A 13,716-nucleotide genomic window follows, 5' to 3' on the forward strand; every position below is an offset into this window, starting at 1 on the left:
GTTTTGTTTCCCTATGATGCGTACGTGAGAGCTAGACTAGGAACGCAATCTAGAAGCTAGCTGCTACGTGCAAGTGTTTCGGTACAGATCAATAGATCTAGCAAAATTCATTAAGGTGCTTGGTACTTGACTTGTACGTGTGTGTTGCTTGGCGAGAAAGCACTTCACCGGAACATCCAGGTGAGCCTGCGTGTGTGTACGCGTATGGCCGGAAAGTACTCGGCAAGTTGACGCGGCATGTTGACCAATTCCAACAGTTTGCTATAAGCAAGATATCACGGTATTTATGGCGAACCAATAACCAACATGTATATATAATACTAGTTATTAGCTAGTATAAAAATGTACTTCTTTATTAATACTTGACTCATATTTGGCTAATGTGCTGTTGCCACCCGGTGGCTATACCACCCTCTAGATAGCCGCTCGATTCAGCATCTAGATTTGTTCTTGAAAGAATAGTCAAAGAATAGTCTACTGGCTCACACATCCTAATTAGCTTAGAGCATCTTCAAAATACCTGTTATAGGTGCAGGATATGTCAGTGTAAAATTAATGGGCGAACAGGCGGAGAGGCAGGGTAAGGTAGTGTTCAAAGCATGAATAGTGTAGTCAAGTTATCTCATCTGACACAACTCTATCGTTGTTGTCGTCACGCAATAAATTTGCATGCAACCAACATGTGGTGCTGCTATGCAGAATACAAACTAATACTACTCCCTCCGTCTCAGTTATTAATCTTCCACGTATCCCTAAGTCGTCAATTTAATCTATATAATTTAAATTATATAACATAAAAATTATATCATTAGAAAACAGAATATCTAAACTTTCTAATGATATAATTTTTTATAACATATAACTAATGCTAATTTAATCAAATTTACAACCTAGGGGTACGCGCAACTGTAAAAGAGGGAGTACTAGTTGTGTGGCACTAATGGGACTCCATCTCTAGCTAGGAGCGGTCTGTTCTATTAGGATCATTTATGCAGGTTTTAGGGTTTTTCTTGTCATATTATATCGTGCGTTGGGTCTGTACTTATTGTAATTTATGTACTGATTAACAATCAGCTAAATTGTCCCTTTGTTATATAGCGATGCACATTGGGCTCTTACATTTTCTTAGCTTGGTAAAATATAAAAGAAAATGATAGAAAATTTAAAAAAATCTTTTGAGATTCATGTATGTTACGCAATCTATTATTAGAGGAAATTAATAAATTTAAATTTTAACTTCTTTTTGCAAAATAAGTTTAGAAAAAAGGTAAAACGGCTTTTCTAGTTGCATACGACGTCGAAAAAACGTAATACATCAAGATCGTGGGAAGAAGTTACATTCGAACTCCCTAGAGTTTACTCGGTTAGCCAATTTTTAGATTCTCAAAATTCCAAATGAAAATATGAAAGTAGAAATATTTTATTTTTGCTGGAAATTCAGGATTTCATATTTTGTATATTTTAAGTTAATAATTTCCAACTACTGTTTTGGGATTCAAATTTTGAGATTTTGAGATTTTCAAATTTTCAGGTTTGGCAAAAAAAATCAAAAATAACTAAAAAATAATACAAATTAAAAAAGTTAATGTTTATTTATTTACTCAAGATTATTATTACATCATTACTTTTGTTTATTAAAAGAATTATTTGGAATTCAAATAATAAAGAAATGTGACATCGACCAACATGTTAATGGGATTGATATGATACTAGTGTCACATACATGCGCGCGAAGCACTTGGAAGCGGGACGGGAAGAACTCGGAAGTTAAACGTGCTTGTGCTGGAGTAGTGAGAGGATGGGTGACCGAGCGTGAAGTTTGACCATGATTAAGTAATTTGAGTAGGGATTAAGTGTAGTTAGAGACTAAACTTGTCAAATAACTTAAATACCAGAAATTCTGAAGAAAAAAATAGAAAAAAGGGAGTAAAAAATAATTAGAAAAAAGGATAAAAAAATTAAAAAATATCCTTTAGTCCCATTTGGTGTTACAAACCGGGCTAAAGGTCATTCGCCCCCAGCGCACTCCGCAACGCCCACGTGAAGAGCCGTTTGTCCCGGCTGGTAACCGGACGGGGACTAAAGGGTTTGCCTTTAGTCCTACCAGGCTAGTCCCGATAAAGCCCCTTACGGGGAAGGACAGAAAGGTCTATCTCCAGTAGTGTGAACTAATCAGAAAGACTGACAAATCTCAACTTAACTCGACGGGAAAGACTGACAAATCCACACTCCTCATATTTTACGCTCACAAAGTGTCAAAAAGCACATGCTAGAGCTGACTCTTAGCATAAAAATCAATTACATTCTCTCTTCCTTTTTCTTTCATCCAACTAAACATAAATATAATGTTTAAAATTTTATAGCTGCAGTTTTAGATCTTATTAAACTTGCTCTAATGACTTAAGATAATGATGAATGATGATCAACAAGCTATGTTGACCATTTCAAACCGCTTTGCACGTCTCCCCACCACGCATCCGTGAGATCCTTCCAGTAGTATGAACGTGGGAGCCACTGCTTGCTATTTCCCACCTTGGGAAAGACGCCCTTGCCCATGCCCACGTAGGTTGAGTTGAGGGGCACAAAAGGCATCTCGGACATGGTGCTCTTTTCCGACTCGCTCAGTTGAGGCACTATGTGTGCAAAGCCGTCACGCGTGACACTGTTGAGAAGGCGGCAGACGAGTTGGGCGGTGGCGTCGACGCTGAGCGTCCAGCTCGCGTCGAAGTAGCCCATGGAATAAAAGAGGTTGGGAAGGTTCTCGAGCATGCACCCCTTCCACGAGTAGCAGTCGGGCAAGCGGACGGGCCTGCCGTCGAGAGAGACGTCGATGCCCCCCGCGAGCCGGACCTTCAACCCCGTGGCGGTGACGATGATGTCTGGATGCAGTTCCCGGCCAGACTCGAGCCTGATGGTGTCCTCGGTGACTTGCTCAATGACGCCCGTCTCCACGCTGGCTTTGCCGGCGCGCAGGCACCGGAAGAAGTCGCCGCCCGGGCAGACACACATGCGCTGCTCCCAGGGGTTGTACCGCGGGGTGAAGTGAGGCCTCATCCCGGTGCCGCTCGGCAGCTCGCGGGACGTCCGCCAGAGGATGACGGCGCGGGAAAGCCGCGGGAACCACCGGCATAGCGTTGCGAGAAGAAACATCGCTAGGATCCACCTGAAACGAATCAGCCGCCTGGCCAGCGCGACGGGGAGCAAGAGCCGGGTTGCATTGTCAAGAGGGTCATTTTCGGGCAGGGCGAGGATGTAGGTGGGCGACCGCTGCAGCATGGTCGTGTGCGCGGCCTTGTCGGCCATGCTGGGGAGCAGTGTGACAGCGGTGGCGCCGGACCCGATGACGACGACGTTCTTGCCGGTGTAGTCTAGGTCCCGGGGCCAGAACTGGGGGTGGACGACGGCGCCCCGAAACGTATCTATTCCGGGGATACGGGCCTCGAGCGGCTCGTCGTAGTCGAAGTATCCCGTGCCGAGCAGCACGAACCGGGCGTGCATGGAGATGGTGTCGTTATCGGCACCTCCGACCGTCACGTTGAGCATCCAGGTGGAGGACGCGGAGGACCAGTCCATGCTGTCGACCCGATGGTTGAACATGATATTGTTGTCGATGCCCGCCTCGGCGGCAGACGCCTCCAGGTATTTGAGGACGAGCGGGCCGCGGGCGATGGGCTGCTTCTCCTCCCACGGCCGCCAGGAGAAGCCGAAGGTGTAGAGGTCGGAATCGGAGCGGATGCCCGGGTACTGAAACAGGCTCCACGTCCCGCCCACCTGGTGCCGCCCCTCGAGGATGCAGTAGCTCAGCTCCGGGTTGCGCTCCTGCAGCCTGAACGCGAAATTGATGCCGGAGATGCCCGCGCCGACGATCACCACATCATAGTCCGCATTCTGCCGTCGGGTAGCCATGCTATTGCTTGTTTAATGGGTTCGTTCGTCGACACCCGTTTGGCTTGGAAAACTGGAAGTACGCCCGAGCTCCTTTTATGCATTCCCAATCAAGCCACCCGTCTCCATATCTAACGTCATAAATCCTGCCGTATAATTCATGTAAACTCAACGAGCAATACAGAACTTGTCACCCCAACCACCGGTGTCAGTAGGAGTGCTCGCCCGTGCAGTTAGAGGTTGAGAAACCCATCTTGTACCACATGGGGCAGTTAAGAGTTAAGAAAATCTGGGTCGTCGTGTGATTCCTGCTGTCACATGAGTGGCAGCAGCTGATGTCTTCTCGATAGTACGTTCTCAGCTTATTTTGAGCTCTCGCTCCCAATGAACCCACTTCAATTCGTATTGGTCACGCCGAGCTCGGCGCAACAACGCCGCGGCACCGCACCAGCCACCAGATCACGATGCCGCCGCCACAAGGGAAGGAGAACTGCCGCCCAGGGGGATTGCCTCGCCACATGCCATCCCCGCCCGGACTTTGCCTGGCGGAGACCTTTGGAACCTGCGAGGAGATGGGGGTGGAGGAGATCTCTGTGCGCCGGCATGGTCGCCCCGCCAAATCGCCCATGCTTGAATTTTAAGTATTAGTATTGCTAATTTTAAGTCCATTGAGAATTAACAAAATCTGGATCGTCATGTGATTCCTGTTGTCACATGAGTGGCTTATTTTTCTTGAAATGGGGCTGTGCTTCCCATTTTGGAGAAAAAAAAAAGAGTGGCAAGGCAACTGATGTTTTCTTGATTGCACGTACTCAGCCTATTGCGAGCTCGCTCCCAACGACCCACTTCAATTGGTATATACTACCCGTACATCGTTTTGCAGAGTATTTTACAAAATCATCCATGGTTCATTAATTGCTACTGCATGCTTTCAACATCACCGATTTCGTGTCCTGATAAACCGATCACCGCAGCATGGGGGTTTTCCATGTAGTACGAACTAGTACATACATCATGATCATGACAAACTAACCACCCCTCCTCCTTTGGCCATTCTCAGGTTCCTGCCGTAGAAGCAGAATCTCGGCATTGACTTTATTTCGTACTTGATGAACCTAGCGTGCTTTGCCGTGCCATCCTCTGCCAATAGCGTTTAGATTTTACGGCGTGACTTCTATTTTGCTGCTTTTTTGTTGAAAACAGACTCGTATACGCATTGTATACGGGTACCTGCCATATTGTACATTGTATGTTGGTCTATATATATACGAGAGAGGTGGAGGCATTGACCCCACGAAACCCTAAACCGAACATGGTATCAGAGCCACACCCGCACAGCCGCCGCCATCCACGAGATCGATCTTCGCGCCGCCTCCGTCGCCCCTCTCATGGCGATGACGACCACCTCTGCCCAGTCCTCAACCCTCCTCGGGCCCATCGTCGCTCCTTCGACTGCTGCTGCTCTGGTTGCGGTCACCCCGATCGCGGTTCGGCTTGATCGGGGCAATTTTGCTCTCTAGCGGGCGCTCTCCCTCACCAACCTCTCTGGTGCTTCCCTCCATGGGTTCCTCGACGGTACAGCCACCGCTCTGGCCCATACCATCACCGATGGAACGGGCGATGCTGCCCGGTCTGTGCCCAACCCTGCGTACGCTACGTGGTGGACACAGGACCATAAGGTCCAAGGCGTGCTCCTCTCCTCCATGTCGGAGGAGATCGCGAGCCAACTCCTCGGCTGCTCGACAACCGCTGCGGTGTGGACATCGATCCATGCCATGTTCTCGGCCCAGAGCCGCGCTGGCGTGCGCCATCTCCGCCGCCAGATCCAGGCGCTGGGGAAAGGTGACATGACTGCCAGCGATTACATGCACAAGGTGAAGGCTATGGCCGACGCCATGACCGCCGCTGGATCTCCGCTTCGCGATGACGAGATCATCGACTACATGCTCACCGGCCTGGGTTCCTCCTTCAACCCAATTGCGGCGTCGCTCAATGTCGTCACCACCTCGGTGACCGCCTCCAGCTTCTACTCCATGGCGTTGAACTTTGAAGCGCTGCAGCTCTCGCAGTAGGCCGAGAACGAGGAGTGGACCTCGTCGGCCAACACCATGATGCGGTCTCACGCTCCGAGCCGCCTGTATGTGCAAGACACTGGCCGTCCTTCTGGAGGCCGCCCTTCTGGTGGATACCCGCAGCAACAACAGCAGGGTCAGGGCGGTCAAGATCGTCGTCGTCCCAATGACGGCGGCAGAGGAGGCTACACCGGCAACAACGACAACAGTGGGCGCCGTCGCTGGCGCCCTATGTGCCAAATCTTCAAGAACTGGGGCCATGAGGCCCCGGACTGCCGCCAGCGCTTTGACCAGAACTACTACTTCGGAAATCCTCGCTCCGGCAACTCGGCGTCAACTGATACGTCTCAAACGTATCTATAATTTCTTATGTTCCATGCTAGTTATATGACAATACTCACATGTTTTATAAACACTTTATATCATTCTGATGCATTTTCCGGCACTAACCTATTAACAAGATGCCGAAGTGCCAGTTCCTGTTTTCTGCTGTTTTTGGTTTCAGAAATCCTACACAGGAAATATTCTCGGAATTGGACGAAACAAAAGCCCAGGGTCTTATTTTCCACGGAGCCTTCCAGAAGTCCGAAGAGGAAACGAAGAAGAGCCGAGGTGGCCCCACACCACCTGGCGGCGCGGCCAGGAAGGGGGGCGCGCTGCCCTAGGGTGTGGGCCCCTCGAGCCTCTCCCGACTCTGCCCCTTCGCCTATATAATCTCTCCGTCGCGAAAACCCTATCACCGAGAGCCACGATACGAGAAAACATACTGTGACGCCGCCGCCGCCAATCCCATCTCGGGGGATTCAGGAGATCGCCTCCGGCACCCTGCCGGAGAGGGGAATCATCACCGGAGGGCTCTACATCACCATGCCCGCCTCCGGACTAATGCGTGAGTAGTTCATCCTTGGACTATGGGTCCATAGCAGTAGCTAGATGGTTGTCTTCTCCTCTTGTGCTATCATGTTTATATCTTGTGAGCTCCCTATCATGATCAAGATCATCTATTTATAATGCTACATGTTGCATTTGTTGGGATCCGATGAATATTGAATACTATGTCAAGTTGATTATCAATCTATCATATATGTGTTGTTTATGTTCTTGCATGCTCTCCGTTGCTAGTAGAGGCTCTGGCCAAGTTGATACTTGTGACTCCAAGAGGGAGTATTTATGCTCGATAGTGGTTTCATGCCTCCATTGAATCCAGGACGATGACGAGAAAGTTCTAAGGTTGTGGATGTGCTGTTGCCACTAGGGATAAAACATCGATGCTTTGTCTAAGGATATTTGTGTTGATTACATTACGCGCAATACTTAATGCAATTGTCTGTTGTTTGCAACTTAATACTGGAAGGGGTGCGGATGCTAACCCGAAGGTGAACTTTTTAGGCATAGATGCATGCTGGATAGCGGTCTATGTTCTTTTTCGTAATGCCCTAATTAAATCCCATAGTAGTCATCATGATATATGTATGTGCATCTCTATTTGTCAAGTGCCCAACTGTAATTTGTTCACCCAACATGCTATCCTATATAACTAAATAGTTCATCCCCACTAACCTATTTCTCTCAACATGCAGCTATACCACCTCAGCGGGCCCACCAATCATCCAACCATGCATGCAAAGTGGGGCTGACCAGTCCATGCGGTGATGCTTTCTCATCAACAATCTCCTCATCCCATTCCCATGCATGCAGACGTACGTGCAGCTGCCCAATTTGTGTTGATGTCTTCCCGGCTTCTACTTCAGATTAATTAGTTTATTGGAAGCCAAACCATTGCTATTCTTGATTGACAGTCTCCACCTCCACGTCTTCTCCCATCCAGTCCCTTCCCCTCCCCTCCCCTCCCCTTCCCCCTATTTCTAGCCCCTCTGATTCATCTCCTTCGTCATGCATTATCTCCATGTTTCCAGCTTGCTCCCTGCCCTGAGGTTGCTCTCGCCTACTGTCACCAGTTAGCATCCACGGGACTGTGCAACGTCATCATCATTGTCTGCCGTCGTTCTGGATCGAAGCCATGTCCGGAATGTGGGGAAGGCTGTTCTCACTATCCTCCGCCTGTGGCCACGATGCAAGGTAGAGTTCATCATCTAAATGGACTAATACACCGACCAGCAACTTGGTCGCTATTGTCTGCAAGAACGAAGGTACCGCTATTTTCTGCCAGAACGGAGGCATGTGTTTTTGTCTACAAGGTTTTCTCTGCAGGTGCAGGCGTTTGGTTTAAAATCTCTCTCTCTCTCTCTCTCTCTCTCTCTCTCTCTCTCTCATGGTTTGATCATGAATTTCAGCTAAGCTGAACAGTTTTTGCATGCAGTATCTTCTCCATTTAGATGCCTATGTTCTGCAAATTATTGATGTGAGTTTCACCGTCTCTGAAATTTATGACGTGGGAAAATAGTTGTTGGTGCCTGGAAGGTTAACTACTCCATCCATGGATATAATTATGAAATCACAAGATATCACTTTGTTTATACCTATGGTGTTTAACATTAATTACTGAAGCCTCACTATAAATTTTCATCTCTTGCAAACCATAAGCATTTGTATTCTATCCTTTTCATAGCCGGCAATTGTTGGTTTAAATCACAATCTTCTAATTATGTCTGTGAGTGTGTGGATTACCAAGTTCTATATGTCATCAATATGCTCTATTAGGAATTGCTTGCACCTTGGTTTATCTGCATGGAGGCGATGGAGTCCTCAAGCTGTCATCGACCAAGCGACGTGAACAATATATATCTGCTACATATGTAGTTCTACACGGTTGTTGCAAGAGGTGCCCCTAGCTAAAGCCATCCCTCACTATCGTGCGCTGTGATTATCTACCAATTATCTCAAAGTTTATTTTGCTCACTATCCTTTGGTCTCATTCAGTGTAGTGGATATGATATGACCGAAGTGAGACATTTTAATTGCTATGGAGTACGTCATAATTTTCTGCAGCCATTTCAATCTGCTTCAGGCCTAGCTACCTTCCTGTCCTTCGTGCAGGCGTGCAGCTCGAGGAATTCCCGTGTGAACAAACATGCCACGCGGGTGCAGCTTCCCGAGAGAGATAAAGTGGAGAAACATGGAATCTAGCTTTGCTAATTTCAGCGTTTCTACTGCAGTCCTTTAATAAGAAGTATAACCACATGTCAACTTGCTAGTGGTAATGATGGCCGAATAAAGAAATTACTCTTCCATTGAAACTTCCTCCGTGTACTAATTTACCTTGTGCTGTTAAGGAGTGAAAATATGTACATCCCTCTCACATGCTTTCTACTGGTTGTATTTTCATATATTGCTACACGCTTAATGAGTATATCTCTCTTCTAGGAATAAAAACAGTGATGCTAACCCAAACCAAATTCAAGGCCTCACCTCTTTGGCTTAAGCATGCATTTCCACACAGTTAATCGTCTTTCTATATGTGTATACAGAGTATGATTTAGCATGTCAATATACCCGAGAAATGTCTGAAGAAGTTTTGTGCTTTCAACATAGTTTGTTGATTCATGTTTACAGTGTATGTTCTAATTATGGCTTATCCATTATATACGCACTTTTTCATGTTGGCTAAATTTTCCCGCAGCAAAGCGCGGGGTATCATCTAGTTTATCTTATTGGAGAGACACCACTAGTGAATTGTGGACCCCGGTCCATTCCTTTACATCTGAAATACAATCTACTGCAATCTCTGTTCTCAGTTGTTCTTTGCAAACAAACATCATTCTCCACGCCATACGTTTAATCATTTGTTTTCAGCAAGCCGGTGAGATTGACAACCTCACTGTTAAGTTGGGGCAAAGTATTGTGATTGTGTTGTGCAGGTTCCACGTTGGCGCCGGAATCCCTGGTGTTGCGCCGCACTACACTCCTTCACCAACAACCTTCACGTGGCCTTCATCTCCTACTGGTTCGATAACCTTGGTTTCTTACTGAGGGAAACTTGCTGCTGTACGCATCACACCTTCCTCTTGGGGTTCCCAACGGACGTGTGCTTCACGCGCCATCATCAACCTCCTCCAACACCGACTCAGGGCGTTGGGTCATGGACTCTGGAGCGACCGATCATCTAACTAGCGACCTCGAGCGTCTCCACGTTCGTGCTCCCTATGGTGGCAAGGATCAAGTGCAAGTAGCAAATGGTCCAGGTTTGTCTATTTCGCACATTGGACACTCTACTGTAGATGGTTCTTCTCTTCGCTTGAATAATATCATGCATGTTCCCCATATTAGTCAGCATCTCTTCTCGGTTTATCGCCTTGTCTCGGATAATAACATCTTTATTGAGTTTCATCATTATTTTTTCCTTGGTAAGGACAAAGCCACGAGGAGAATTATTCTTCATGGTAGAAGCCAGGGTGGCCTCTACCCTCTTCCGCTCTGCCGAGCTCAGTCATCTTCGGCTCAGTCATCTGCCGACTCTCAAGCTTCACGCGGCGGACGCGCTCCTCCCGGCGGGCTGCCTCGTACTCGCGCACTTGGCGGACGGCATCCGCCTCCTCCCGGGGGAAGCGAGCACGGGACTCCGCCGCGGAGATGGCCTTCGTCTGCGCGAGCACGGCGTCCTCCTCGTCGGAGCCGTGGACGTAGTCGCCCGCCGAGAAGGTGGGCGACCGCGTGGGGACGAGCTCGTCGTCATCGGAGCTGTCGGCGATGGGGAGCCGCCAGACGAGGACCCCTCGCCGGCGTTGGTGTACCTCGCCAGCTTCCCTGGGGGCGTGAGCCCCCAGTTCGTCCACCGGCAGGCGCTGCGCTTGCGCGTGCCCTCCGACCTGTTCCACTTCAGTTGTTATGCGTCGGTGCGGCCTGCTCGATTGCTCGCCGGAATACGGGGGAGGCGGTGGTGGAGGGAGTGGAAGCGACGGAGAGGAGTAGGGTTTGAAAACCGAACTCCCTTCCGCGGCCCCTTTTAATACGGGGCGGCCGCGTAGTTTCTCGGGGGCCCGAACTCGTTATACGGACTAGGCCGTGAGTTCGGGCTTTGTTCTGGCCCAGTTTCAACCTGAACCCGTATAACCGTCGGAATTTTTCACTTTGCTTTCGGGCTCTAGTAGAGATACTTTAAGATGTTTCGGCGAAACCGGAATGAAACCGACCGGAAGTTTTTGGAGCCGCACGCGGTACTACCGGAACTTCTGCCGGAAATCATTTTTTGTGGAATTCTTTGGGCAATTGGGCTGGTCCTGCGCGTGGTTGGGCGTGCGCGCGATGCTTAGGCAGACGTTCTGGGGAGGGGTGAGCGCAGTTGAGCGGAGGCCTGGGCGAGCTGGTGGGTGGCGTGCTCGCGCGGAGGCAGAGCCGCAGAGGGCAGCTTGGGCCGGGCGGAGCTTGGCGCTGGAGTCGAGGCTTGCGGCGCGAGCTCAGTTTTTTTTTCGAAATGGGGGAAATATCGCCCCAGCTTCTGCATCCACGGCTTTTTATTAGTAGATTATTCACGAATTTTACAAGAAACAATACAAAAGATATAACTCGAAGCAACCTTACTATACCTACAGTGGGATGAAGAGGGTGACAATACACCAACTCACATCATCCAAAACTAAATGCCTTCCCAAACCGCCCAATAGCAGGTGAGAAACACATCCAGTCAAGCAGACTCTCAGCGCACGTCCACACACACGCCACAGGAGTTGCTCCCACCGTCTTCCTCGACTCCATCTTCAAGAGAGATCATCGCATTAACCTTGCAAGACCTGCCGTCGATGCCACCATGACGCCAGACGGCTCCACCCTCCTCGCACGTATACATCATCCCGCATCCGTCGTCGATACCTGCACGGCACCATGCCACCGAGACTCAACGCCAACAAAGTGGTAGATGAACACCACTCCACCGAAAACCGCCAACATCCAGCAAGTCTGCTCCAAAAACGATGCCCCAAGCGGTAGAACGACGCGGAGGCGCGCCGCCATCGTCGAGATCCGGGAGACCCGGACCTAGGGTTTCCCCCGGAGCAGCACGAGTGAGAAACCGCAGACTGCGTCGACGATGCCTTCAAGAAGGTAGCGGTGCGACACATCGCCATCGTCCGCCAATCGAGGTCGGAACACGGTTTTCACCGGCAGTCGCGCATCCCCAACTCGCCGAGTGTAGTGCCAAGACGGGCAAAGATGACGCCTTCGACAAGGTAACGACGTCGACCGACGTCGCCATCATCCACCAAGACCGAGGTCAAGGCTCAGTTTTCACCGGCCGCCATGACACCCCGGACTAGATCACCATCGCCAGGAGACCTGTGCGAGATCCCATGATAACCCACACGGGACTACCGGCCACGGCCGACCACCTCCGGCGAAGAAGAAGGCCGCCTCCACCGTCGAACCCGAGGCTGCTGCCCCGGGCGTCCTCGTACCGCGGGAGAATCCCAAGGTCGCCCTCGCCGCCGGCGAAGCGAAGGGGATGGCGCCATCCCACCACCAGCCGCCACCGGTGTGCCGCCGCCGGGAGGCATGGGAGGCCGCAGCACAGAGGCCACCATCGCCCCTCCATCCTCCGACCGCCGCTGCCCCGCCATCACACGGGAGGCCGGAAGTCCACCGCCCCCCCCCCCCCCATCGGGAGGCAGGAAGCCGCCGTCGCTGCATCGAGAGGAGGACCCAGCCGCCGTCCCCGCCGCGCCATGAGGGAAGCCCACCGCCGCCGCCACGCCCCGCGGCCTTTGCCCGGCGGCGCCGCCGGCGGCGGCGGCGGGAGGAGCTAGGGTTTCTGGGGTGCGGGACGGGACGGTGGGATACGGGACAGGTGACCAGGGGAGAGGGGGTGGTGCGGATGGGACCAGCCGGACATGCGGGGCTCGGCCAGGGGCAGGCACGGGTCTGCGCGCGCGTGCGACGCGAGCTCGCGGCGTGGGCGGTGGTGTGAGGAGCAGCGGCGAGCTGCGTAGCTGCGCGTGGGGTGGGCTTGGCGGCGGGAGCTCGCAGCTCGTGCGGGCGCAGGATGGGGCGGGAGCGGCACGGTGGTGTTTGTGCTGCGCGCGTGGGAAGAGAGAGGAGCAGATGCAGAGCGCTGCGTGCTGGTGCAAGGCGAGGTGGGCTGGCTGCCGAAGGTCAACGCCCGGGTCGGGTCGAGCGGATGCACAGGAGTTCGTCTTCAAGAACGGCACAAGAACAGGAACTAGAAAGAGGCTCGAATTCCTTCAATTTTGGCAAGAATTACACGGAATTAGAGCACCAAAATTTGTGGAAGTGTAGATCAGCAGTAGAGACAATAGACCCGTGGATCAAAACCACAAAAAAAGGCAGAAAATTCAGAGATCAAATTTCGAGCTATTTCTGGGTATTTCTTTCAGAAAAAAATTTGGGCCAAAATTGGTGGAGGGGGGGTCAAATCTGTGGCAACCTAGAGGTCTCATATCATATGATGAGGTTTTAAGCATCGATTTGTGGCCCGATCTCACGAATTGACCAAGAATAAGAGGGGGAGGATGAACACCATGAACACGAAGACCACAGCGAAGAACACGATGAAGACACGCAACGCAATTCCGCTTTACTCCCGATAGTCTGAACCACTATCCCGATAAAATCTCTCGAGGAAAAGACGCGAGGTTGAATCCCGAGAGAAAAATCGGTATACGATCTATAGAGTAACACGTGTGAGAGACCGCTGGTAAATCACATGTGCGACAGATAAATCTTATAAGGAGTGTCTTGATACAACTCTAAGGCTGGTCATAGTGGGGAGTAACTTAGACTAGTAACATATGCCATGTTACTAGTATAGTTTACTACCTTCATAGTGGGTAATAGTATTAATCATTCATTG

At 50.4% G+C, this 13,716-nt stretch overlaps 1 protein-coding gene across 1 annotated transcript; it reads right to left on the bottom strand.

Annotated features, from left to right (window-relative positions):
* Positions 1-2,403: 2,403 nt before the first annotated feature.
* Positions 2,404-3,906, bottom strand: LOC124682533 (FAD-containing monooxygenase EthA-like). Its single transcript, XM_047217195.1, has one exon. The coding sequence runs from the start codon at positions 3,904-3,906 to the stop codon at positions 2,431-2,433; it is 1,476 nt and encodes a 491-aa protein (XP_047073151.1). The 3' UTR covers positions 2,404-2,430.
* Positions 3,907-13,716: the final 9,810 nt, after the last annotated feature.

The sequence above is a fragment of the Lolium rigidum genome, chromosome 1 (genome assembly GCF_022539505.1).
Source record: "Lolium rigidum isolate FL_2022 chromosome 1, APGP_CSIRO_Lrig_0.1, whole genome shotgun sequence".
Taxonomy (NCBI): domain Eukaryota; kingdom Viridiplantae; phylum Streptophyta; class Magnoliopsida; order Poales; family Poaceae; genus Lolium; species Lolium rigidum.

What these genes read in the sequence shown, in the direction of transcription:
- LOC124682533 (XM_047217195.1), bottom strand. Translation starts at nt 3,906, where the DNA reads ATGGCTACCCGACGGCAGAATGCGGACTATGATGTGGTGATCGTCGGC.